Source organism: Sylvia atricapilla, chromosome 16 (assembly GCF_009819655.1).
Source record: "Sylvia atricapilla isolate bSylAtr1 chromosome 16, bSylAtr1.pri, whole genome shotgun sequence".
In the NCBI taxonomy this organism is placed as follows: Eukaryota; Metazoa; Chordata; class Aves; order Passeriformes; family Sylviidae; genus Sylvia; species Sylvia atricapilla.
This window is the reverse complement of record NC_089155.1, coordinates 4123475-4148163: the sequence shown is the minus strand read 5'-3', so window position 1 is coordinate 4148163 and position 24689 is coordinate 4123475. Positions and strand designations below refer to the sequence as shown.

Below are 24689 nucleotides of genomic sequence, written 5' to 3'. Positions count from 1 at the left end.
ATAGCTTCACTAAAGAACTTTTAATAAGTTACTCATCCCTTTAACTTTGAGATTATGAATAAAAAACGTTAGAAAAAGGAGAGTTACTGAAACACCGTGGAGAGAATAACAAGGAAAGAACAAAACCTGCCAGGAGTGGTACAGGGAATCCGATTGCTTTAACCCTTTGCTCACTTGTGCATTGTTTGTTGATGAGATTTTAAAATAATAATCTAGATCTTGCAAAATATTCTCTCTGGGTGTTACAAGTTTATGCTGCTCTTTCAACATCAATGTCTTACAGCCAGCTGGGGTTTACTCACTGCTCAACTATGGCAAAAAACGCTGAATTGCTTTTTTAATAGGCACTCGGGGTTTTTGTCCTGCCCTCCCCACGTCCCCGGGCAGATATTTTGTTCTTTTCTTGATGTTCTATTGGAAGCACATCGTTAAGGAGCGAACAGGCTGCTCGGCTCCTCCTTCCTCGCCGCCTTTGGGAGTTGTTTTTCACGTGGGCTGAGGCTTAGGTTAATGTTTAGCCCTCCCGAGCTGCAGCCCAGCCTGGGCAGAGCCGGGCGCTGTTTTCTGCTCTGGCAGCGCTGGCTGCCGGCCGTGCCCCGCGTCCGCGGCGTGGGCGGCTCAGCGCTGCCTCCAGGGCTCGGCTGCCTTTACTGTCACTGCCGCCGGGCCGGGGACACCGCGGGGACCGGAGGGGGATGCTCCTGCAGCGGGCACGTCGTGCGTGACGGGGAGCAGCTCTGCGTTCCCAGCAGCGTGTGGATAGCACGGGTGGACTGAGTGTCCCTCTCCGGACAGCACGGACAGACTGAGTGTCCCCCTCCGGACAGCGCGGACGGACTGAGTGTCCCCCTCCGGACAGCACAGACCGACCGAGTGTCCCCCTGCGGACAGCACAGACGGACCGAGTGTCCCCCTGCGGACAGCACAGACCGATCGAGTGTCCTTCCCCGGACAGCACAGACGGACTGAGTGTCCCCCTGCGGACAGCACGGATGGTGTGAGTGTCCCTCTCCTCCCGGCTGGCCATGGACAAGCGCGGCTCCAGGATGGCCAGAGCAGGGCTGGGCAGGCCCCGGGGGGTGCTGGCCCCTGCCCGGGCAGCCAGCTGTGCCCAGCTGCTGAGCAGGTACGGAGCGGTCCCCTGGGGCAGGGTGGGTGGAAGCAAGATGAATTTCTAGCGGTGAGCAGGCTCTTGAATGCTCTTAAAACACTGCTTTGAGTGCCTTGATCCTGAAATGAAACCTGTGGAAATTCCCTTTTTTTTTTTTTCCTCGTACTGAGCCTACGAAAATCCCCGTTCTTTTCTCCATACTCTGGGGAGTGGGACCTGGGGGGCTGGTGACACAGTGCTAACCTGCCTTGGGGTCTGAGGGCTCCTCAGGGGCTTGTGGATCTATGTGAATGTAAGAACTGATTTATCATCCAGGTAGTGGAGGATAGAACTGGAGTTTGAACTGCTTTGCTTGACAAAGACCATTCTGCATGTGTGCTTGCTGGAGATGATATGAGTTAAGAATTCATCTAAGGTGTATTTGCATTAGTCGAGAAGTTTGCATTGAGTTTTAGAATGTTTCCTTTTTGTAATGGCCAGAATCTCTTGGTTTTGGGTGAACGTGCTGACAGTGATTTTACATCTAATTGCAGCTTGCGTTTTCATGTGTCTGAGTTCTCATTTTTTCCAGTCTAATTTGATGAGCTTGTGCATCCAAAGCAAGACAGGAAATCTTTAGAAGATCTCAGGCAAAATTTGAGTTGTGAAAAAAAAAAAAAAAAATAATAATCGTAGGGGGGCTGATGCCCTGGAATGATATGGTAAATTACTTTAAAATTACCCACATGTAAGAGAAGGAGATTAAACCTTTATTATTGCAGGCTTTCTTTGATAAAAATCAAAATATTTGCTAACAACTTCAGGCTTTTGCCAAACGAGTTAGTTGAGTTCCCATGTCTGTGCTGGTGCCAGAACACCTCTGTGGTCAGCTCCAAAGAGGTGCTACAGCAGGAACCTCAAACTTGCTCACCAACTTTGCCCAAAAACATTGAACTGCAGCCAAGTGACACTTCCATCTGCGCACTCAGGACTCACCACAGGTGTGAGGTGTCTGTGTAACTAAGCCTCTTTCCTAGGATTGACCTAAAACCTGCCTGTACAATAGGGAAAGGATATGCCAGACTTCTCTTTTAATTAGTTGACCGCAATCAGTGGGTTTTTTTTGATCAGCAGCTCTGATATACTCATTGAGATCCCATAAGATTCCTACTGGCTTGCATGGGGCTGGTGGTGCTGTCATGGCTCCAAAACAGCACTGAGCTAAAGCCACTGCTGAGCCAGATCTGCCTCCCTCCTCCTCTTCCTCTCGGTGTTGTGAGGCTGATGGACAGGGCTGGTGGCCCTGAGCTGGCTGGTGACACTGCAGTTACAGAATTGGTTACAGATTCCAGCCCAGGGCTTCTCATGGCAGGGTAACAGCCCGGCACCTTGTGCTGTGTGTAATAACTCAGCCCTGAGAAATCCACGCGAGGAGTTTACGGCTCCTCCCTGTCTTCCTGCAGCCCTAAAGCTCTCATGAGTGAAGCATTGCTGGATTCCAGCACACCTCTCCACCCCTCCTTCCCTTGTGCTGGTCAGCACGTCACTCCTGTGGCCTCTCCAGCATCTCTGGGCTGTTCTCATGCAGCTGAGCAGCAGCTTGCAGTTACTCATCCTGTGCTCTAATGCAGGTACAGGTGGCAAAATGGGCTACAAAAAGAAATAAGGATGACTTCCATCATCCTGATTTACTCCAAGTTCAACCTTTAAGAAGCTGTGGGACAAGTGTTTAGTATGTGTGAAGCTGCTTCAGTAAAAGGCCTTTCCCTTAATGAATGATCACACAAGAAATGAGTTCACAACTTTTTTATGGTGGCTTCAAACACGCTGTCAGCCTTTCCTCTGGAAGACAAAGGTCCCTCAGCCCCTGGTCCCTCAGCTGAGTGTCTGAGGTGTGCACAGGCTGAGCATCTCTCCTGAAGTCCCAGCAGTGATGGCAATAAAGCAAAGGTGTCTCTGCTGCTCTAACAGCGGCATGTTTTGGGGATGTAGTTAGTGACTGGGAGGTATTGACTCATTTGCAAAATCCTGGCAGTGTGTGCTCGGGGCTGTGACAGCAAAGGCACCAAAGGGCAGAGATTCCCTGCCTGCTGCTCTGCTCATGGCACTGCTGTGCACAGGCTCAGCCCGGGGCGAGCTCTCTGGGGAGGAGAAGGGAGTGGGTGAGGACAAGATGTGGAAGCTACTGGGCTGTGGGGTTTGTAGCCCCATGGTGGCTGGGCTGGGGGGTTTGGGATCCTGGTGCCATACTCATAACTGGAATTGGAATGGCAGGCCAGGTCCTTGTGGGAACTGACAGAGCTGCTGATGTGTTTAAATGGACATGGATTCAGTGGAGAATCATGGAAATAGGGTTAGGAATGCCACCTTTTAATTAACGATTGCCATCTAATCATCCTGCAGCTCAGCTTTATCAATTCACAACCACGTTAAAGATCCCAGTACTACTGAAGGTTTGTTTTGGCTGGGTACCCCATTCTCCCAGCAGGATTTCCCTTTGGATGAAAGCCCTTTCCTGTTTGGCTTACCCTGCTAAAGCGGGGAAAGTGAACAACAGGCTCCTCCACAGTGACCTTACAGTCAAACACAAAACCATGCACAGAGGGGATGGCTTGTGTCTTCTGAGGCCAAAGCAAACCCTAGTGTGATGGGACAGACACCCAGCTAATAGTCTAAGCTAAACATGGCTTTGAATATTTTTCATTTGGCTGTATTTTCATTTGGCATGGGGTTATCAATCCTGTTTCTGCTCTGCTCTGAGTTTCAGTCAGAGATGCCTCTAGGCAGATCTGTAATTAAAAGGCAACTTTCCCTGTTCCTTGGCTTGTTTATATAGCCCCTTACTAGATGGAGTAGAGACAAATCTATTCCAGATGAAGGCCTGAGACAAGGAACTAGAGATGGAGTTTCTTTGCCCTTAAATTCTTTGATAGAGATGCTAATTATCAGGAGAGCTACAACCTGTGCTTTAGTTGAGATCCAAAGCTGTGGCGGAGGTAACAGTAATGGTTTAGGTTGGAAGGGACTTGGAAGATCATAAAGTTCCAAACTGATCCATGGAGAGGGATGTCCATGATCAGGCCAGGTTGCTCCAAGCCCCATCCAGCCTGGCCTTGAACATCTCCAGGGATGGGACATCCACAGCTTCTCTGTGCCAGTGCTCCACCACCCTCTGGAGTCTGTCCAGCACAGAAAATACTGGAGGTGCTGGGCTGAAACAGTGAGATACACACAAGCCTCAGGATCCCCATCTTTCACTCCACACAGCCCTGGGCAAAGGATTGCTGTTTGCTTTTCCTGGTGTCACTGAGAATGCCAGGAGAGGAGGAGAGGCTGGGCTTTCTCCCTGTTGCACTGGGGGAAAGCTGCAGCTGGTGGGAATTCCTGCACACACACGGCACGATGTGGCATGTCCTCTTTATCACTTGCAGAACAGGCTTCTTCAAAACAACCTGAAATGACGCTGCTCCCTGAGCTGCTTGCATAATGGAAGATCTTGATGAGCTGATTGCTGTGTTACTGAAAACAAGCTGTAATCTTATTAGCAAATTGTGGCAGTGACATCTTAGCTATTCTCGCTGGCGCTGTAGAGACAGACCTTCAACTGTGCCATCCCACATGGGCAGAGTCCTTGAGAAAATGCCTTAATAGGGACATAAGGGGGGGTTGGCAGCAGTGCTGGATGACATAGCCTGGGCTAAAGGCACTGTGACTTCTCACAGGGGATACTTTTGGTGAAACTATTAAATACGTGAGCAAATCCCTGGTCAGAGATATGCAGATGCACATCAGCAGTGGCAGACTACTGCTAAAATTGCTTTAATGCTGGGTCTTTAGCTGCCCGGGTTCAGTTAAGCCAGGGAAAGGAAAGCGTGGTAAGAGTGTTGGGTAAGTTACTCCTCATTGCCACCGCAGTAATTTGATAATTAGCCTCTCTTTGCTTTTATGGCCTGGTCTGAGGAATCTGAACCAGCCATGTGCTTTCCATTTTCTCCTAGGAGTAAGCCTTAGTACTCCTTTTCTGTGTATTGTCGTGGGGAGAAGGAAGGAATTGCTAGTGGTGCTCATGTACAAAATTTGGGGTATTTTGAGGGTAACTAAGCCAGGCATTAAAAATTTGTAGTAGGGTTTAGACTTTTGGTAGAAAAGTTGTGGAATTTTTTGTTCATGAGGCATCTCCTGCATAACTTTGCTCTCTGTGGTAGGAACAGGGTTTTGTGTAGTTCTGTGTGTCTGAATTAAATAGTGATCACTTGTATTTTGTGTCAAGTTTTGATAATGAGTAGATTGACTTCTTCCATACAGGAACCTGTTTTTATATTTGCATTGATAATTTTGATAGACTTAAAGCTCCAATAAGTAAAATAGCCACAGCTATATCTATGTTTAAAAAACGAAGTATATATGTGAGTTACTGCTTCAAGATTGTCTCAGTTTTTCAAATATTCTTGTGTGTTATTCCTGGATGCCTTTATCCCACTACATGATAAACAAGAAAAGCTTGTAGTAGTATATTATGATAGTATGTTATGATGTGCTGATGTTAGTATGTTAAACAGAGTATGTTATGATGTGCTCATGTGATGTGCTGATCTTTAGGTGACTTTTTTTTTTCTTCAAAATGAACTGCACATTTCATCATTTAGGTTTAAACTACTTGTTTAGGGTAAGAGCCTGGAGGCAATGAGAGGAGAGCCTCCATGGACTTTTTGGTTGTTTCTTTCCATTTTTTGCTTTTATACTCATGAGTTGTTTTTGACCTTGAAGTAAATTGTAAGTAGGTAAGATGTGCATGGTGTGACATTATTAATGTAGTTTTGTTCTCTGACAAAAGGTCTTTATCTGTCAAATACTGCAACCAGATGATACACTGATCTCTTTTTTTTTCTTGCAAGATGCTTGTGTTCCATGCTCATAGCCTGGGTTGTTGTAAATGGTGCTGTGACTTTGTGTGCTACTCCAAAGCTGCTCTTGAGGCTCATTCAGACTCTCTGCCTGTTTCTTTGTTCCACGTGTGCCTTTGTGCTTGCTCCAGATCTGTGGAAATGTCTCTAAAGGCTGGGTGCTGCTTGTGTGGCAGGACCGCCTTGTCTGCCTGAATTCTTCTCTTCCTCTTGCCTTTTTCTCATCTTACTGGAAACAGTCCTAAAGGAATTCCATTTTCTTGGCTTGCACTTGTTGCCTCCTGGTCTGTTTGAAACGCTTGAGAAGGAACCTTTTTATTTATTCATCTGCTAGAGAGGTGTTTCAATGAGGGAGGGACGTTGAGCAAGCAGAAAAGAAGCCCAAGCAGCTCCAGGTCCTTTGAGAAGCTCTCTCATGGGAGTGATTCAAGCCTGGAGTGAACATAGCAACAGTGTTTATTGTATTTTGGTATTCAAGAGGGTGAAGAATTACATGAGTGTTTGCAACATATTTGCAATGTGTTGACAGTATCTAGGATCAAAATTACTCTGAGGCTGGGTTTTGCAGCCCAGGATCAGTGAGCCCCCAGCAGAGCCAGGCATGCAGGGATTCTAGGGGTCCTCATGGAGGGGGTATCGAGAAGGAGCAACAAAAAATGGACTCTGTAAGGTCTGTGCCAGCCTGATTCCTCATAGCTGTGTTATTAATGCTGGGAAGTCAGGCTTAGACTGAAGGTTTCAGGTGAACCTGGAGCCTCATTAAAACTGGCTGTGCTCTTAAACAAGAGGAGAAGGCTGGATTAAGATGCTCACTCTTTCCACAGAGCCCTTCCTCTATGGCTGTCCTTAACAAGATCTTTCTACCAGTCTCCTTTTTGTTGGGTTAATTTTTAAAGCTTCATAATCCGATGCCTTTTTTTTTTTTTTTTTTATGTTACATTGACAGTGCAGTGGAGTGAACTCGATTATTCCACCTACTCTTTGCCCAGTTGCACTGAGCCATTAACAATTTAAGCCAACAATCTCTGCTTTCAATCTCAGCTGTTGCTGTGCTCACACGTCACAGGTTGCCCTCCAGTTGACTCGGGTATGCAATGAGGAAGAACAATCTTTTAGGTGCACTGAATCTAAAATTAGCCTTCCACCTGGGCAGCTGGATCTGCAAAGCTCTGTGCACTGAGTTCAAGGAAAAAAAAAAGCAACTTAGACCAGAAAATAAAACCTTTCCTAAATGTGAAGGCCTGATTTCTATGTTGTCCTGTGAGACAGGAGCAGCAGCTCTAGTTTAACACTGGTAGAGCTGGGCTCTGGATCCTGCTGTGCCCCTCTGTAGGGCTGCTGTGGGTATTAACATCCTGAACTCCGTGAAAGCAAGTTTAGTGCATCAGTAATTGGGCCAGTGAGGGAAAAACGTTAGGATGGCTTTTGTTTGACACACAGGTAGTTCAGCTGTGTCTTTCCTGGAATAGGTTTATAGTGTGACTGGTGGGCTTTTGGTGCAAGCAGTCCAAGAACATCTGTGTTTCCAGCTGTGGAAGGAAGCCAGGTAACTGTGGGCAGGGTGGGATGGAGCTCAGTTCCCTGTTGTCTGGCAAAACTCTGTCCTTGCACCAGAACTCTCTGATGTGGACTGGAGATAGATCAAAACCAGCAGCTGGCAAGGGCATAGCCTGAAAGCTGGGCTGTGAGGACATTGTGAGCCCTCTCAGGAGTGCTCCAGGGATATGCCCTAATAATGCCTGCCATAAATAATGCTCCACTTGGGGTAAAATCCCCTGGCCTGAAACTGGCATTCAGAGCCTGATGTCTGGGGAAGTAATGCAAAAGATCTAAGTAATGAGACACCTTTTGGAAAAAGCTGAAGATTTTATTTATGTTGGCTTAAAATGGTGGTTTTTTTTCAGGAAGGCATGGGGAAGGAATTGTCACTGCTGTGTGTGACACAGACTTGTCACAGGGCACATCTGCTGGCTGCAAGCTGCTGCCCAGCTCTTGGGCAGGTTCTGCTGGAGCTGCAAACCTAAATTCTGTTTTGGTGTTGATCCCTGGAGATTTCTGGGGTGTTATGAGCCAGCTCCAAACCAAGCTGAACACAAAGGAAAGGTGCATTACAGAGCTGCTTTAATCTGGATAACGTGGATCCCACAGAATATAGGGCAGTAGCTTAAGGCAAGAGCTGTTTTGTGCCTGCTGAAAGCCTGCAGTGGAGCATTAGGGGAGCTTCTGAGATGGTTCCTGGGTGCACGGGAGGTTCCTGGGAGACTTCTTCAGTGCCAGTTTGTCTGCCAGTGTTCTTGATAGAGACAAAACCAACTCCCTCAGAATAATCTAAATTCCTCCTTTCCCTTAATTTTTTGTTGCAAGTGATGAGTTCTGTTGACTTCTGGTTCATAATAGAATCCTAGTAAGTTGTTGAACAGTGTTTTTTGATGCTAGCAAGGTATCTTTGATTAAATCTTATGATTTGACCAGTCTTACGAGATGATTGTCAGAAAATGTGAGGAAATGGAGAGGAGTGCTGAAGGTGAAGAGTTAAGGTGAGGAATGCAATCTAACTTTTTAATTCTTATGGGTAAAGATAGAAGTAAAAAGTTGAGAAGGGAAAAATAAATTGAGTTAGTTGCTGCAATGAAACTGAGAGAGTTGGACATAAACTGTGCAGGTAAAGAACCAAAATCTTGTATTGACTATTTAGGTGTTCTAGCAGTCTATAAATTGGTATACTGAGTGTTATTTGGATATCCAGAAATAGGAAAGCAGATTGCATCTGTTCCTGCCTGCTGCGTGGCAGAATAGCTCAAGTCAGTCTTTCACTTTTGTATTCCTGTAAAACAAACTAACCCCTTAAATTCTTGTTGTAATCCCTGTGCCTGTCTCCAGATGTTCCTGGAGTGGTGACAATTGCTGTGGTTCTGACCTCCAGGAGAGAGGAGCTGCCTGTGTGTGCTAGAGCAAGGTGTGAGCGTGATGTGTGTGCATGTGTGTGAATACAAGTGCAGAATGCCCTACAACATTGTCTCGTAGTCGTTAGAGTTTCAAATTTAGCCCATTATGACTTGAAATGCTTCTCATAACTGAAGCAAGTTAGTGCCAGAACTGCTAATAATGACTTTCTGGCTAAAACTTTCCAGATATTTTGCCATCTATGACTTTTGGCTCCAAGAGGTAGGAGGCTAAATAGCCTTTAATGGGTGTTTTGTTGTCATGGCTTTCAAGGTGTAAGATTTAGACTTGATTTTTTTTTTAATAAAACTAGAAAGGAATTTTGGCCTGTGTTTGGTGGTCATGGCTGTTCGTGGGTGTTTCTCAAACCACCCACAGCTGGAGTAGTGTTCCATCTCTTTAATTTCTGTATTCATCAGTGGAACCATTGAGGTGCACTCATAAGTATGTTCCACTTATCCCATTTCTTTGTAAGTCTTTGAAAAATATGTATAGCAGGGCTTAAATGGCTTGGAACTCTTTGAAGACAATTATAGCCCATTTTAGGAGAGGCAATGTTTTATGAAGTGATGAGAAGCTCACAGCACAGGGGCTGAAAGCTGAACGAGGCCAGTCTGGGACTTCAGTTGTGCATGAATGAATCAGCAGGGTGGTAAAAAAATTCCATGTGCTTGGGTTTCCCAGGACACCTTGTGTTGTTTCACAGCTGAAAAATCTGGTCTGGGCAGGAACAGGGGGCCTCAGCCCTGTTACAAATACATATTATGTGGTTGGCTTTTCACAAATCTTGAAATGAATACTGTATGTGTTATGTTAGAAAGTTATGTTGTGCTAATATAGTGTGTTATAAATGTATATTATAAAGTTGACTTCTTGCAAATATTAAGGTGAATGCTGTATGTGTAAGGATGCAGTTTTGTGAGGTTTTTGTGCCATGAGCTGAAGTGCAGGGGATGGAGCTGTGCTGGTTTTTGCATGGAGAGCCCAAACCTGCTGGGTTGGGGCTGCTGTGGTGGGAGCAGCCAGGCTCCTCCCTGTGCCAGGTCCTGGAGCACACGTGCACTGAGCCTGGAACATCCTGGGTGGCTGTGAATGCACAGGGTGCCTGTGCAAACTTGCAGGGAACTCTTGGAATGAGTGTGGGGCGGTAGCTGGTGTGCTGGAGGTCACTGGAGGGACAGCACTGAAAAGACTCTGTTGATCCTGTGTCCTCTCACATGTTTGGACAGCAGTTTTCCCCATTCTCCAGGGGATTTGGTCCCAGCCTTGTCTGTATTGCTAAACACGAAGCAAAGGAAGTTCAGCCCTTACCTCTGTTTGGCTTTGCTGCAGTCATTAATCAGTGGAGGCTGGACACCAATGCCGTGTGTCGTACATGGAGCTTAATCTCTCTTATCTCTTCCTCTCTCAGCACCAGACATTGCCCTTGGAAAATGAACCAGCATCCTCCAAAGAGTCCTGTGGCATCCCCGGTGTCAGAGAGCACAAATTCCAGGGGAGAGGCTTTGGACAACTTGTCAATGGACAGTTTTTGGCTGGAAGTGGAGAACATTAAGCAGAGCACTGAAGCTGAGCAGGAGGAATGCAGCCTTGCAGATGTCAAAACACAGGAGGGTAGGTTGCCAAAAATGTTGGGAGTGAGGGGAGGAATGTGAACATCTGAGACAGAAGATTTGCTTATGCACCTGAACAATTCAGAAGCATGTTGGAATATGGTTAGAATATTATCAGTCAATCAGGGATAGAGATATTATTTTAATTGGGTGGTGGATAATGCCCTGCAGAAGGGGAGGGTTGGCCTGGCCTGGTTTCGGCTGCTGAAGCGAAGCTGACTGCAAAGGCCAGCCCCAGGAGCATGTTCAAGGCTCCAGGTTTTTCAGGCAGCCCCACCAAGGGTGGGGGCTCTCAGTGCCAGTTCAGGTGGTGTGTGGTAAACACTGTGAGCTGGGGCTGCTTGGGAAGCCTGGTTTGTGTGCATGGTTCTGAGATTCATCAGAGTGGCTTTGAGTGCTGCTGTGGAAGGCAGACTGTTCCCTCTCTAATTCCCTGTTCAAGAAACCACAATTAACACCCAGAAAGCCAGAGTCCATCCATTCAAGGTTTTTCCTCCATATCCTTTTTTTTTTTTTCTTTCTTTGGAAGAAATGTGTATGAGGTGTTTCTAGTGCACTTTCTGTAGCACTGATGTTATCCAGTGCTTTGGAATAATTGGAACCTGGGCCAGTTATTCCAAAACTTTTGGAATATGTTTTCCTTCTATAGAATCATAGAATGGTTTGGGATGGAAGGGACTTTAAAGCTCATCCAGTGCTACCCCCTGTCATGGCAGAGACACCTCCCACTGTCCCAGGCTGCTCCAAGCCCTGTCCAGCCTGGCCTTGGACACTTCCAGGGATCCAGGGGCAGCCACAGCTTCTCTGGGCACCCTGTGCCAGGGCCTCTGCACCCTCACTGGGAAGGATTTCTACCCAATATCTAACACAGTTTTCCCCTCTTCCGTAGTGTGCCCACCACTCCTTGTCCTGTCACTGCTGTTCCTGATGAACAGTCCCTTTAGACATGGGCAGTACAACACCCTGAGGTGCTGGAGGGCTGATAAACACCCAGTGATCCCCCAGGTGGGGGTCACACCTTTCCTGGGTCCATTTTGAAGAGATGGAGGTGGTTGGCTGTACATCCCCTTGAACACAGTTTGCAGCCTGCACAGCTGCTGTGCTGCCTGATATTGAGAAGGATCTGTGTCCTGGGGAAATGTTTGTGTGACAGTCCCAAAGTGCTGCTGTGCTTGGGAAGGGCCAACAGCTCTCATGGAGCCATCGAGAGGCTCTGGAGAAGCAGGCTGGGAATGTCATTGTCCCTATCTGCCAGCGTTGGCAGGACATGGTAAACATGAAAGTCTGCTGTTAATGTCCCTTCATAAAGGACACAAGTTTGATTTTCAGAACTGGAATAGATGCAAAGTGATCCAGAAAATGAGTGCACCAGGAAGGAGACTGTAAAAGAGACCATCCCATTAGATGAAAGACTGTCTGAGATATCCTAAAGACTGATATGCTGGAGGCAATTTGGTTACTGTGTATAAGCAGGGATAGGAGGAAAAGTGTCTTTTAATGCTGTAGCTTAATCTAGCAGGCAGGAGCTGAGTGCTTAATTGGCCACTGAAACCAGACAGGCTTGAAATGATGCTCTAAGTAGCAAAGCCTTCCCAGCAGCCTGGGGAAGGTGGTGGGGCAGGCTCGGGCTCCTGCTGCCTTCTCTGAAGGAGCTTAGGCAAATAAACCTGGTGCAGGGAGTGGGGAGGCTTTGGATGGTGTGCAGGGTTTGCCTTTCACATCCCTGCTTGGAGCAAGGAGGACGTGGGGCTCCTCAGAGCCAGAGGCACAGTCACTTTTTGCATAGATCTGGGGAACTGAGAATGGGGCAGCTCTGTCTGGAGACAGCCTGGGAGGTGGCTGGTGATAACCAGGGCTCAGGGCCAGTGGGGAGGCTGTGTGGAGATAAGGCATTGCAAAAATGCTGACCCAGCTGGCAACACTGGGCTCCTGTGCCAGCCCTGCGTGAGGGGTGGTGTCCTGGGGAGCTGCTGGTGACCTGGTGGCACTGGGAGGTGTAACTGCACATCTGGGGCAGCTGGAAGGTGCTGAGGGTACTCGTGGCCTTGCTAACAGCCGAGGGGAGCAGGAAGTAGCTTTTTCCTGAAATGCAGCATTGTGGTGTCCTTGCTGTCACTGTTTGCCCAGCTCTGTGCAGCACAGCCAGCTGAGGTCACAGGCACTGCCACTAAAACACCTGTCTGTGACCTGACAGCACAGAACCACGGCTGAGAACTGTCTGCAAAGGGTGATTCTTCACCTTCAAAGATTAGATAGGGAGTTGTGCTCAATGTTTAGTCTGAAAATGTAGGATGCTGTACCTGTCCTTTAGATAGTTGGAAAGAGAATACTTTATTATGAGAGCTATTTTTGACTAGGTTATGTTTCAAGTAAATTGTGGAACTGGTGTGGAATGCAAAATCATTCCTAGTTGTGCCCTCCTGAAATGCTGCTTGCTTGGAACTCACAAGGCAAATCTCAGCAGCTCTCCAGGCTTAAACCTGCAGCTCATCTTCTGTGGATCTCTCTCTACTGACCTGTTTCTCTCCAATTTTTCCCTTTTCCCCAGAAATAATCCACTTTGCTGGTTTCCTTTTGTGTTACTGGCAAACACCACTGGGCCAAAATAGTAAATAGAGGAATTACAATCTGGTGCTTTGGCATCGGATGTGGCAGCAGGCTCACACGGATGTCCGATGGAGGGGCTGCTGCGTGGTGTTGTGTATAGGATCAGTTTCCTGTTATGACTGGAATTAGCCATTTTCAAAATTTGCAAGCAATACACTTCACTTCCTCTAGTTCCCAAAGGCAAAATAAACCAGAAGCTTTTTGTGTGTTGTTCTGCTGTGAAACTGTGGACGTAGGACAAGGAGGTGTTTGGTGAGGAGCTGTGAGTGGGACCACGACTGGCTGTGCCCAGGGGATGCTGTTACCTGCTAACTTCTGTAAAGCACACATGGGAATAGACCAAACTTAGGGATGTGTGGGAAAACCAGACAATTTCCTAGAAGATTCACTTAGGGAAATGCTTGACTTCAAGTTCAGCTCTATTTTTTTTGTGGTGTGATGATGAAAAAAGTTCTCTTTCATTACGGCACCTAAAAATCACAAAGATGGTGCTCTGAACACTGAGTTTGAATTGTGTCACAGCATGTGTTGTGCATGAACATGAAGTTTCTCCAGAAAAATTAAATTATTTAGTCTCTCAAGGAGGGCTGCATGGCTGCTTTTTATTGATGCTGCAAAAATAAAACTTGGCCTGAGCAGCTGTGAGAGATGAGGAGGTACAAGTTTGCATAGGACAGAGAGAGTGGGAATGAGCTGCTCTGTGCCAATCACTTCAGTTGTGAATTTCTTTTTCCCAGTTTAACCTTTGATAGGGCTGTACTGGAACTGCCTGCAGTGAATGAATGTGGTAGATGGAATCGGAAAGATAAAGGCTTTGTGGTGTTTGCTGTGTTAAAGTTGAAGTCACCTCCTAAATTGTTCCTTTCATCTTTGAATTTCAAGTAGCTGCCTTGCTCAGGGCACTTTCTCACTTATACTTTCTTTTCATAAGAAAAAAATATCTTCTGTGTTTGAAGTGCAACTTTATATGTATTGAAGAATGAAGTAGAATTGAATTTGCTTGAGTTATGCTGCTGTACTGTCTCCAGGCTTCTCACACTTCCTTCTGGAACTGGAATGGTCTTTAATTTTAGTGATATTTTGAATAGGCACAGGCATAAAATGAATGCACAGAGTAAAAATAACATTTTTGCTTTAATTGAGTGTATTGATGCCAATCCACTTAAAAAATTAAAGATTTTTTACAGATAGTTCAGCAAGTGTATTAAGCAAAATACATTTGAACCTACCAGATCAGGATCTGGATAATTTTTTTATTTTTATTTTATTTTATTTTATTTTTACATCTAAGCATGCAATATTGATTAAAAAATAAAAAGTAAAAGAAGCAACCAAGTCATTTGGAAAAGTACAAAAGCCAAAGATGCAGTGTTGTATGCTGTGGCTTCTCACAGGCCTTTTGTCCATTCTCAAAGCTGTTGAAAGATCAGGTGGGATCTAGGGAAGCCCTGCCATTCCTTCTGGGGGGGCTGTGTGCTGCTGCCAGAGCTCCCTTTTGCACAGGCACTCCATGGAAAGGCAGATTTATGAAGTTCAGGTGACTTCACTCCCATATCCTGTCCCAATCCTTGCCTAAATACCCCCAGAGTTATACCTGTGCCCTGTTCTGTCCGGCTTCTCTGGGAGCCTGTGCTTCTAGGAGTATCTCTACCTCCACAGTTCTTTCTTCTCCCTTTTCCTCACCTGGAATGAGCAATAGCACCTGTGTGAGCAGCTACACCCGCCCAAAAAGCTGTGTGTTCTCTGGTGTCCCCCATCACAGCTGGGCACTTAGGATTAGGGCTGAGATTGTGACCACGGCCATGGCTTCAGCACAGAGCTGTGGCTCCCTCCCAGGGATGTCCCATTGCCAGCCCAGACAGGGAATGACCCAGGCTGCTGCTTTGTGCCTCTGAAACATTGCAAGCACCCAGACTGCTGCTCTCTGCTCACTCTGCCTTCAGTTTAGGATGGACACTGAGTGCTGTGTCCAGCTCTTGGTGTCTCAGTTTAGGAAGGATGTTGAGATGCTCGAGCACATCCAGAGGAGGCCACGAGGCTGGTGAGGGGCTGGGAACACAAACCCTGTGAGGAACGACTGAAGGAGCTGGGGCTGTTTATCCTGGAGAAAAGAAGACTCAGGGGTGACCTTATCACTCTCTACAACTCCCTGAAAGGTGGCTGTGCTCAGCTGGGGTTGGGCTCTTTCTCCAGGCAGCACTGACAGAACAAGAGGACACAGCCTCAGGCTGCACCAAGGGAAATACAGGCTGGATATCTGGAAAAATTTTTTCACAGAGAGAGTGATAAAATACTGGAATGGTCTGCCCGGGGAGGTGGTGCAGTCACCATCCCTGGATGTGTTTAAGAAAAGGCTGGATGTGGCACTGGGTGGTTTAGTTGCGGTTAGGGCTGGGTTGGAATTGATGATCCTGGAGGTCTCTCCCAACCTACAGATTCTGTGTTTCTCGTGTCCCTTGGCAGAGGGAGAAGCCGAAGCCGAGTGGCTGCAGGACGCGGGGCTCTCTGAGCTCCTGGGGGACGCGGGCTCGGACAAGGACAACCTGGTGCTGCTGTCCACGCTGACCAGGACGCAGGCGGCGGCCGTGCAGCGCCGGCTGGACACGTACTCGCGCTCCCGCCGCAGGAGGAACAAACACCCCGTGCGCGACGTCCGCGACATCTTCGGAGTGGCCGGCTCCGAGGTGGGTTGGGCTGTTGGAACCCTGGGAGCTGAGAATTGGAGGTTTTCTGTTCTAACAGGCCCTGACCCTCAAAAAAGGATCATTTGGCCAAACTACATGTGACCTGAGGCCGTGGAAAAGGCTTCCAAAGCTGAGTGATAACCTCGGGATTGTGGGTGTGTAGTTTGAATAGAATTGTGTGATGTCACAGGGTGGGAAAAAGTTAAGAGTTTAAGGTTTTAGAATATAGTAATATATATAAAGCAAGATGGAAGATGTAGGGTGTAGGCTAAGTTCTTTTTTCACCTTCTTCCTGGGTTTGAGTGGTGTATTGTAATTGGGTGAAAAGGTCTGCATTGCAGACCACGGGTGGTTGGTTATTGGGTAAAAAGTATAAATAATATAGGTGTCATCTCATAATTGGACAACTAATGCTTAAAAGACCTTGGAAAGAGATAGAGACAGAGGCATTTTTTACCTTGTTAACTAGAACTCACAACTGGTGAGACTGTGCTATAGATAAGAATTGATAAACAACTGAGTCCAAACACGAAACGACAACTCCTGAGCATTAAATCCCAGCTCTAACAGAAGGAAAGAAGATGAAAAACTCACAACTGGGAGCTCATGAAGGAGCTTCTTGGGAGCTGGGTTGGCTTTCTGGGCCTCGGGCTCCTATTATGGCTTCATCTCTTGAACTGATAGGAAGCTGAGACTAGAGAAATCCTGGTTGTACTGTTGAGGAGTTACTAGAAAACCTGCAAGTCCATGGTCTTCCCAGGCTGGAATAACATTCCTGCTGGAGTGTTTCTATGTGGTGCAGACAGCGTGGCAGCCTCGTGGAGCACTGGCATCGTTTGGAGCCCTCTTGTGTTTTTTTTGTTCCAGTGACACGTTAAATCACCGTTAAACAAAACTTCCCAAGCTCAGTTCTGATAAGCTGACCTTGTAGAAGTGGAAATCCTGGAGAAAGACTAATACTGCCTGTTTTTTTGAGAGGAGGGTTTGTTGGTTTCTTTAGATTTTTTTTTCTTGATAAAGAACTCATAACCACCGTCTTTTCATCTGCTTTCCTGTGGTTCTGCTTTTTTGGTTGTAGCTAAAACAACTTTTTTATTATTTTTCAGGACACAGCCACAGAGAAAGAACAGTCCACCCCAGATCCACTGTGGCACAGTCTATGGACTTCAAGTACTCAGAGAAGTATGGGGAACTTCTGTTTTCACATGCAGAGTAGAATCTGAAGTAGGGCTGGAACTGGAAGGAAAGCCACACACATTTAAGTATATACAGGTTCTGAAACCCTGACCTTGTTTGTGTTGGGCTGTGGTTTTCTTTACATGGTAATTCACATCTGTGGATTATTAAACTTTTCCAGGCTCCAGTGTTGTTAACTTGTCACTAAAGCTGATCATTGTAAGTTCTTGATAAAGCAACTGAAAGATGAAAATAAAATCAGTCTAGTAAAGATCATAGAGTGAAACCTTACAAATGCCTTGAGCAGTTGTGTAAAGAGATGCTAGCCATAGGTGTGTAATTTAATTTAAATTATGGTCTTAATAAAAAATGGTCTTGTCTTACCAGTGGCCTGGTAATTTTAGCCATAATGTTATGACTTCACACTGATCACGGAATCATTAGACTTGGAAAAGGTCTCTAAAATCACAAGTTCAACCACTAACTCAGCACCAGTGTGTTCATCACTAAACCGTGTCCCCTGGTGCAACATCTGCACAATTTTTTAACACTTCCAGTGATGGTGACTCCACCACTTCCTTTGGCAGCCTGTTCCAGTGTTCCAATGCTTGTCCACCCTTTCAGGGAAGACTCTTACCCTACTGATCACTCTGTGCTGTGGGGACACTCTTTTCATGTGTTACTGCAGGATTTTTAAAAGCAATGATACCAAACCTATCTCAAACTGCACTTTAGCACATTTGCTTTCTGAGCTTCACCCTCCTGGCTTGCAGAAACTCAAGACAATTTCTCCTCTGCAGCAGAAACCCAGGATTATTCCTGCACAGTTCGAAACCCTGGGAAAGAAGAAGTGTTCAACATGGATGTTGCCTACTCGGAGCAAGCAGCTGTCCTGCTCAAGGGGTCATTCCTGTCTGAATCCAGGAAGTTAAAGGATGGAAATGCCCTGACTGTAAGCACCGGAAGAATTTTTCTTGTTAGAATTTATTAGTCTTGGCTTGTCAGGGTGGTACAAGACACCACAATCCATTCATACCTATGGGTAGTGTTGCAATAGGTCTGTGTTTGGTGGTATTTTGGGGTGTTTTGTGCTGTTTTCTTTGCAATGTTGGGCAAGGGTAAGCATTGTGTAGTGGAGGATCAAAAGAAATCAGACTTTTATCTAAAACTCCTTATTTTGACAGACATCCAAGTTGTTTTTGCTGAAAAGAGGAGAGTAACTAATTGCACTTTCTTATTCATAATTCTAAAGTTTTCTTCTCTCTTCAAATGAACTGGGCTGCTTCCAAAGTTCAGGTAGATTAGGGTGGGTATCAGGCTGCCTTTAACTTGGGAAAACTCACTTCTCCAGTATGATTAAAGAGCAAAATTGAAAAGGGAAAATATTTGTTCAGCTGGTGGTTGAGTAGGAGTAGTTTTGGGCATATGTCTGGTCTTGAACACAGCAGGAAGAACAGATGCCTGGTTATGATACAAAATAATAAAACTACAGCAAAAGTTGTTCACTAGTGGGATTAATAGGGTAACTTGAGCTGAACCTTTTGTGTGTGCTTCCCTTAGAGATTTAAGATCCCAAAGGGCAGACTAGGACTAACAAGGATTGGAGATCTGTCAGCTCAGGACATGAAGAAGATCCCCACACTGGCCTTCATTGAGCTTACAGCTCTCTGTGATAGCCTGGGCTTTGAGCTGAAGAGAAACAAAGCAGCAAAACTGAAAGCAACAGGTTAGTTGTACTCTTTTTTGTGCCTTTTCCTTTACACTCATCATCTCATCATACACTCATCAGTTATGTTTCAAATGTTAGAACAGAGGGTCTTTGATAAGAAACCTTGTGACAGGTGTTTTTTTCCTTGGATTTCTCCTGGAAGTTAGTGGATCATGACATCAAAACCTACTACCATTTATGTCTGGCTGCAATTGTCCTGTTTAACTATTCCTCTCCTTCTCCAGTATCTGTGTTCACAAAAGTACCATCTTAGTAGGGGATACATCCCTTACACCTCTATTAGAGGTGATGCAGACTTGGAAAAGTTGTTTCTGTTGCAGAGAAAAGACTCTTTGGAGTTCCCCTCAACACCCTGTTGGAAAATGACCAAAAACTGCTGCCCAATACCAAGGTCCCTCTGCTACTCCAGGCAGTAAGTTCCTGGTTTCATTCACACCTCTGGTCCTCAGGGCCAGCAGTCTGTGATAAGGACAGGCTGACTCCTCATCCTCTGTGCCTAAGAGCTATCTGTTTCCCCCTTTAACAGCTGCTGTCCTGCCTGGAGAAGAGAGGACTGGAAACAGAGGGCATCCTGAGAGTTTCTGGGTCCCAGACCAGAATTAAGGTAGGAGCCCGTTTGCCTTGTTTGGAAGTGTCAGGGGTGATCAGGAAGCATTTGCTGAAGCAAGTGTTTGAATGACCTGAATCATCTCGTCCCCTTCCCAGTACAACCAGAGACATCCATTGATGGGAAATCCTGGAGTGTGTGCTGAGGGTCTCTACACCACTTTGATTTGATGTCTTGCCCTCCCAGTGCTCAGCTATGAACTTTCTCTTAGATTTATTTGCTTGTTAAATGCTTGCCATACCTTGAGTATCGTGTACAGTTCTGGCCCCTCAGTTTAGGATGGACACTGAGTGCTGTGTCCAGTTCTGGGTGTCTCAGTTTAGGATGGACATTGAGATGTTTGAGCACATCCAGAGGAGGCCACGAGGCTGGTGAGGGGCTGGGAACACGAATCCTCTGAGGAATGACTGAAGGAGCTGGGGTTGTTCAGCCTGGAGAAAAGGAGACTCAGAGGTGACCTTATCACTCTCTACAACTCCCTGAAAGGTGGCTGTGCCCAGCTGGGGTTGGGCTCTTTCTCCAGGCAGCACTGACAGAATGAGAGGACACAGCCTCAGGCTGCACCAAGGGAAATACAGGCTGGATATCAGGAAAAGTTTTTCACAGAAAGAGTGATAAAGTACTGGAATAGTCTGCCTGAGAAGATGGAGGATTCACCATCTCTGGATGTGTTTAAGAAAAGACTGGATGTGGCACTGAGTGTCTGGGTTTAGTTGAGGTGTTAGGACAGGGTTGGAATTGATGATCTTGGAAATCTCTTCCAACCTACACATTCTATAATTCCATGTGATTCTGTATAGCATGTGATAACTTCCATCTCTTTCACAGAGCCTGGAACAGAAGCTGGAAAGGGACTTCTACAGCGGGCTGTTCCGCTGGGATGAGGTTCACCAGAACGACGTGTCGGGGCTGCTGAAGAGGTTCATCCGAGAGCTGCCGGCCCCTCTGCTGACAGCAGAGTACCTGCCTGCCTTTGCTGCTGTTCAGAGTGAGTGCCTGCCCTGCCCTGCCCTGCCCTGCCCGCCCAGCACCACTTGGGGTTGTGCAGAGCTCCACAGCTCTCCTCTAGGTGTGTTGGGAGCCTGTGGATCCAATGGGAACACAGCACAGCCGAGGACTGGAGTCGCTGGTGGTTGGCTGAATGTGCCTTTCTGTAGAGGCACTGTCCTGGGGTGTGGGTTTGTTCTCTTCTTTCTGTTAGAGCCAGGATTAAATGTTTGAGAGATGCTTTTCATGTTCAGACTCAGATGTTTATAAATTCTTATCTGTGCTAATCTTGTCTCATTCCTTGGAGGATTCATGTGCTCATAAAGAAGGGTCAGAAACCTGAATCCTCTGTTGTTACTCTCCTTCTAGATATTCCAGACCTGAAGCAAAGGTTGCAAGCGCTAAACCTCCTGATCCTGATTCTGCCAGAGTCCAACAGGAACACTCTGAAGGTAACTGCTTGCTTTTGATTTAGCTGGTAAAACACAGACTCACTGAATTGTTTAAATTGAAGAAAAAAGCTTGAAATCATTGAGTCCAACCATTCCCCCAGTGCTTCCAAGGCCAGCACTAAGCCATATCCCCAAGTGCCACAGCTATGTGGCTTGTAAATAGACATCTCCTCTGCCTTTTTGTGCTTTGTAAGAGCTGTGGTGGTTGTTGCTGCCTTTCTTTTCCCATCCTGAGTAGTTCAGCTCTCAGGTATTAAAGGTAAGGCTGACTTAGCCTGAACACTTCATTTAGAGCACTGGAATATATAATTCAGTCAAAGATCATCTATCATGGCTCTGGTGGAGGTGTGAGGTGAAAGAAATAAATAATCCAAAAGGATTTCTTTTTCCACATCTGGGAATGGCTTTGAGGGGACACTGAAGGAAAGGGGGGATTCATCTTTGGATTCAGAAACGTTTGCAGCTAAACTTTGCAAATTACCACTTACCAAGGAGTAAAAACTCATCTATTTCCCACACAGACTGTTTTTCCTGATTCATGAATACTGGATAAGCCTATATCAAGAAAAAGTGCTAATTAATTATCTCTTCAGCAACTGCCATGGTAGTTTTATGAGCATTACTGGGAATGGGTGGCTTACATCTCTTTCCCTCTTCTCAGGCCCTTCTTGAGTTTCTCAGCAAGGTGGTTGCCAGGGAAAACAACAACAAAATGAACCTCTGGAACGTTTCCACAGTGATGGCCCCAAACCTCTTCATGCACAAGGGGCTGCCAAACAAGATCCCTGAGGGGAAGGAGAAGCAGCTGGCAGAGGGGGCGGCGGATGTCGTGCGGATGATGATCCATTACCAGGACCTGCTCTGGACAGTGAGTTCCACAACAATTCTGTGGTGTGGTGTAGCAGTGCCTTGGTCTTGTTAGAACTGGGATAGGGGAGGGATAGCCTTGGAAATTTCAGAGGAATTCAACAGCTGTGAGCAAAACATCTGGTGAATTCCAAGGCTACCTGCCCTCAAGGTAGACAGACATTTTTGTCTATTTAAGGAGCTAAAGTGATGATCAGGTTCCTAAGCCTTATCTTTTCTTGATTTAATTCCCATTTTCACCTTTCTCCCCTGCCCAGGTCTCCTCTTTTCTGGTAGCTCAAGTGAGAAAGCTGAATGAGAGCAACAACAAAAGGTACCAGTTCTGCGACAAGAGAATTAAAAATTTGTTGCGGAAGATTCACGCTGATAAGGACAAGGTGGAAAAGAATCAGGGAGAGGTGAGTTAGGACTTAAAAAAAATCCAAACAAACATAACCCTTTGTGGCAGTGTCAAATATTTTCCTGAAGACTCAGAAAGATGAAAGGGGTGACACCCTTGAAAAGAACAAGAGTGACAAAAAAAAGCAGAACAGTTTGCTAGACACTTTTGGTCAGGTTGTGGCAAAAAGTGATCTCAACAGTAAGAGCACTAAATACATTTCAGGATACAAAGCACTTGGTTAAAAGCAGGGAAGAGATCAGGAGCAGAAATTGTTTTTCCCTATATGAAGAGCAGAATTCTTATGGCTCTGAGTGTCCCATGTGTTGGCACAGATATCTCTGTGTGATAAAGGCAGACTTATTTTCATTTTTCAAAGCATAAGTTCAGGCTATTGCCTAATTTTCATTTTGCTCCGTAATGTGAGTTAAGATGTCACATCACTTGGTGCTTCCTTTCTTTGGAATGGACTTTTCTGGAATTCAGTGGCCTGAAACCCAGACCTCGAAATTCCTTCCCGAGTGATTTAAATGAATTTCAGAGGAGCCATTCACACTTATGCAAAACAGTTTGTCAGAATTTCTTCTGACAAACCCTCTTTTCACCCGAGCTTGTGTCAGTGCTGTGTTTGAACAGCAGAGAGCACCAGCACACGCTGCTGGAGAGCACAGAGCTCCTCTCATGGCCTCAGCACCAGAACATTTGATTTATTCATAATGCTTACCTTGGTGCTGCCTTATGCTTTCAACCTGTACTGTGTGTGTCAGAAACAAGCCTAAATTCTCTGAGCAGCTGTCTGGACAGGTTAAATTCTTCACACTCTCCAATCTATTTTGAAAATTAATGTTTTGACTGATAAGAGTCTTTCTTTAAGGACTTTCTCTTTTTTTCTGCCTTGTTCAGCCTTCCAAGATTGTGAAGGTCCACGCATCACTCCTCCTGAAGGACTCTCTGGAGGTGCACTTGAACAATGCAACCAGGGTTGCTGATGTCTTGAGGCAGTTTCAGAAGAACCTGTGCCAGAATGGCTGGAATATTGTTAACACTGTCAACCTCCTCAAGTGGTAAATGGCTTTTTCTCTGCTTAAAAAAGACAAAAAAAAAAAAAAAAAAAAAAAAAAAAAAAAAAAAAAAAAAAAAAAAAAAAAAGGCACCTAAGTGGTCTAGCTGCTGTTTTCTGTATTGAGGTAGGAGTGAGGTGGAAGCACAGTGAGTCATGAGGAGAGATTGTTCTCTGCTCCTCTGTTCTAAGCCTAGGAAATGGTGCTGGGTGGGGAAGGCAGCTTTCAGCTCACTGAGTGCTTCCACCCAGTGCTCAGGCTGTCTGGAGGTCAGCAGTCCCCTCTGGGCTGCTGGACACCGAGTGAACTCCAGAATCCTTGCTGAAGGGAAAAGGCAGCAACATTGACCCTGACAAGCAAAGCCTGCAGCATCACTGGTATCCTCTGCCTGGAGTAGTAATTGCAGCATGCTTATGTTAATGTCAGGATTTCCTAAAATAAACTCTGCAATTCCCTCCTGTGTTCCTGTAGTGAATTGCTGAACTAACCCAGAAAGGGAACAGAAGAGTTCCTGCCCCCCTCTGTCACAGCTCCTGCAGACTGTGTTCAGTAGGCAAGGTGGCAGTGCCTCTCCTGTGTCCCAGGAGCTGTCCAGACGAGGGTGGAGGGGAAGTTGGCTGGATATGGGTCAGCTGCTGTCTCACCAACAGCTTCCCTTGTTTGCTTTTCTTTTTTTCTAATTTTGTGTCTCCTGTACTGTGCAGGAGGATCAGCAAGGTCTCTGTAAAATGACCTCTTTGATCACTGCTGGCCTCTGAACCACAAACAATTCTTTTGGAAGGAATATTACTAAACTACCTAACCCATCTTTGCAGAGATTTAACTTTAAGCATGTTTTTCTTTCTGCAGTAACAACTCCACAGAGTGCACAAACTTGCTCCTGTATGAAGTGGGAGGCAATATTGGTGAGTACAAATGGTGACTGAAAATAAGGACTCTGATACCCAGTTTTTATGCTCAGCTTCTTTTAGGAGGTACTTAAAAAAGTTCTTTGGGCAACTGTGCCATTGCCTCACCACCCCAAGACTGAAGAGTTTCTTTCTAATATCTAATGTGCATCTACCCTCTTTTCTCTCCAAGCCATTACCTCAGATTTGTGGAAATGCTTCTTGTAAGGTTGTAATATTGAAATGAATGTGAATAAAACCTATTTTTTTGGTGAGGGCAAAAGCAAGCAAAAAAACAAATCTAGCAGCTAAAGGACTAAGGATATTAAAAAACTTTTTTTTTTTCTGAATATCTTGTTTTAACAGGTGAACATTGCCTGGACCCTGACACTTACCTCTTGGACTTATACCACATCAATCCCCATGCTGAGTGGATTATTAAGCAAAACCCATCTTATCCTCGGATGTTCTAGGGGAAACATGGGCAAAACAAAGCACTTGGTTGCAGTTTTTGGAAGGTGTGGAACCAGAGACTTTCCTGTTGTAGTGTCAGAGCAGACACTGCTTGTTTCTTGGAAGGAAAAGCACCTTTATCGAGTGCTTCCATGGCAGCTGGCAGTGAGAGCACAGCAGCCTCTGTGCTAACAGAGGTGTTGGAAACATGCAGCAATTATCATTGTGTAGCAGAGATTGCAGGGGGGAA

At 45.9% G+C, this 24689-nt stretch overlaps 1 protein-coding gene across 1 annotated transcript; it reads left to right on the top strand.

Moving 5' to 3' along the window:
• Window positions 1-997: 997 nt before the first annotated feature.
• Window positions 998-24689, top strand: ARHGAP40 (Rho GTPase activating protein 40). The gene is made up of 15 exons (XM_066330580.1): window positions 998-1126; window positions 10349-10551; window positions 15621-15841; window positions 16948-17023; window positions 17791-17969; window positions 18578-18743; window positions 19067-19158; window positions 19273-19350; window positions 20182-20341; window positions 20710-20792; window positions 21454-21660; window positions 21917-22057; window positions 22942-23102; window positions 23949-24004; window positions 24353-24689. Exons 1-15 carry the CDS (start codon window positions 1026-1028, stop codon window positions 24457-24459), a joined length of 2031 nt encoding a protein of 676 aa, XP_066186677.1. The 5' UTR covers window positions 998-1025; the 3' UTR covers window positions 24460-24689.

What these genes read in the sequence shown, in the direction of transcription:
- ARHGAP40 (XM_066330580.1), top strand. Translation starts at nt 1,026, where the DNA reads ATGGACAAGCGCGGCTCCAGGATGGCCAGAGCAGGGCTGGGCAGGCCC. An exon ending in TCCCTCTGCTACTCCAGGCA is followed by an intron (nt 19,159 to 19,272) that starts GTAAGTTCCTGG and finishes CCCCTTTAACAG; the next exon opens with CTGCTGTCCTGCCTGGAGAA. An exon ending in TGAAGTGGGAGGCAATATTG is followed by an intron (nt 24,005 to 24,352) that starts GTGAGTACAAAT and finishes TTGTTTTAACAG; the next exon opens with GTGAACATTGCCTGGACCCT.